At 62.4% G+C, this 1,664-nt stretch overlaps 1 protein-coding gene across 1 annotated transcript in view; it reads right to left on the minus strand.

Moving 5' to 3' along the window:
• The window catches only part of PLEKHM1 (pleckstrin homology domain containing, family M (with RUN domain) member 1), a 53,559-nt gene that overhangs the window by 7,517 nt on the left and 44,378 nt on the right, over window positions 1–1,664 (minus strand). The window contains 1 exon segment of the mRNA XM_009999329.1: window positions 148–576. Coding sequence (XP_009997631.1) covers window positions 148–576 — 429 coding nt within the window.

Here is a 1,664-nt window from a genome sequence, read left to right on the forward strand (position 1 = left end):
CCCCCTCCCCCTCCATCTCCACCTCCATCTCCATCTCCACCTCCATCTCCACCTCCACCTCCACCTCCACCTCCACCTCAGCCTCCAGCTCACATCCACCCTGTCTCCACCCCATCCCACCCCCCCCGTTCCCCTCCAGGTGCTCACCCTGTGCTCCATGGCCCCGTACCGCGTCACCCCGGGGAGCACGTCCCGGGGACTGGCTGTGTCCCCCCCCTGGGGGAGGTCCCACGACGTCTCCCCTGTCACTGAGTTATAGAAGAAAGCCTGCCCGCTGCCTTGGTCCAGGTGCTGCTCCCACTGGGACATCTCCAGGCTGTGGGTGGGCGAGGAGGTGGCCGAGGTGGTGGGACTCACTGCATCGTCCCCCTGCCCAAAGGGACAGTCCCAGGTGGTCTCGCCCGTCACCGGGTTGTAGTAGAAGAGGTGTCCAGTGCTGGTGTCCGTGTGGGTCTCCCAGTCTGACATGGACCTGCTGGGCTCCTCGGGCACCCAACGGGCACCCGGGGCCTCTTCCTGCAGCTCCTGGAGGTTGAGGTAGATGGGAGCAGGTGGCTCCTGCAGCTCCTTCTGTGCCTGGGGGACACATGGGTTGGTGGTGGGTGGAGGGGACAGTTCCTGGGATGTCCCCACCTCAGTCCCCAGGGGGGGTGAGGGGGACTAGAGTTTTTTTGAGCCCAAACCAAGGTCTGTTATTCCTGTGGGAGCACCAGCTGAAGCAAGTGCACAAGTAGAGTGATGTCTGCTGGGGACAGGCTGGGAGGGGGGGACACGGGACATAGAAGGACATGGAGCTCCTGGAGAGAGGCCAGAGGAGCCACAGAGATGATGGGAGGGCTGGAGCAGCTCTGGGACAGGCTGGGAGAGTTGGGGGGTTCAGCCTGGAGAAGAGAAGGCTCCAGGGAGACCTTAGAGCAGCTTCCAGTGCCTGAAGGGGCTCCAGGAAAGCTGGGGAGGGGCTTGGGACAAGGGCAGGGAGGGATGGGATGAGGGGGATGGATGAAAACTGGGAGAGGGAGATTGAGGTGAGACATGAGGAGGAAATTCTGTGCTGTGAGGGTGGTGAGAGCCTGGCCCAGGTTGCCCAGGGAAGCTGTGGCTGCCCCATCCCTGGCAGTGTTGAAGGGCAGGTTGGATGGGGCTTGGAGCAGCCTGGGCTGGTGGGAGGTGTCCCTGCCCATGCAGGGGGTGGCACTGGATGATCTTTAAGGTCCCTTCCAACCCAAACCATTCCCAGATCCTATGATTCTGATTCTATGATGGATCCTGCCCTGCTGGAACATCCCAGGCTGGGTGGTGGAGCAGGGCACCCATGACACCCACAGCACCCACAGTGAGTAGGGAACACCCCACTGGCTGGGGGGGGGGCAGGAGGGTGGCCTGGCTGCATGGAAAGAGTTTGGGGTTTGGGACATCACCAGTCCCCAGTGTCACCCACAACTCCTGCACCCCAACTATGGCATTGGCACCATCAGCACCCCAGCACGTGGGTCCACACCACCTGCACCCACAGGGTCTGCACCCCAATCATCTGCACCCCAATAATCAGCATCATCAGCAGTTGCACCCAAGCCATGAACACCCCAACATCTCCAGCCCCAACACCACCCATCTGTCCAGCACCTGCACCCCGAGCACCCCCACACCAGCACCCCGGGACATCC

Source organism: Chaetura pelagica, unplaced genomic scaffold, assembly GCF_000747805.2.
Source record: "Chaetura pelagica isolate M959 unplaced genomic scaffold, ChaPel_1.0 scaffold625, whole genome shotgun sequence".
Classification (NCBI taxonomy): Eukaryota; Metazoa; Chordata; class Aves; order Apodiformes; family Apodidae; genus Chaetura; species Chaetura pelagica.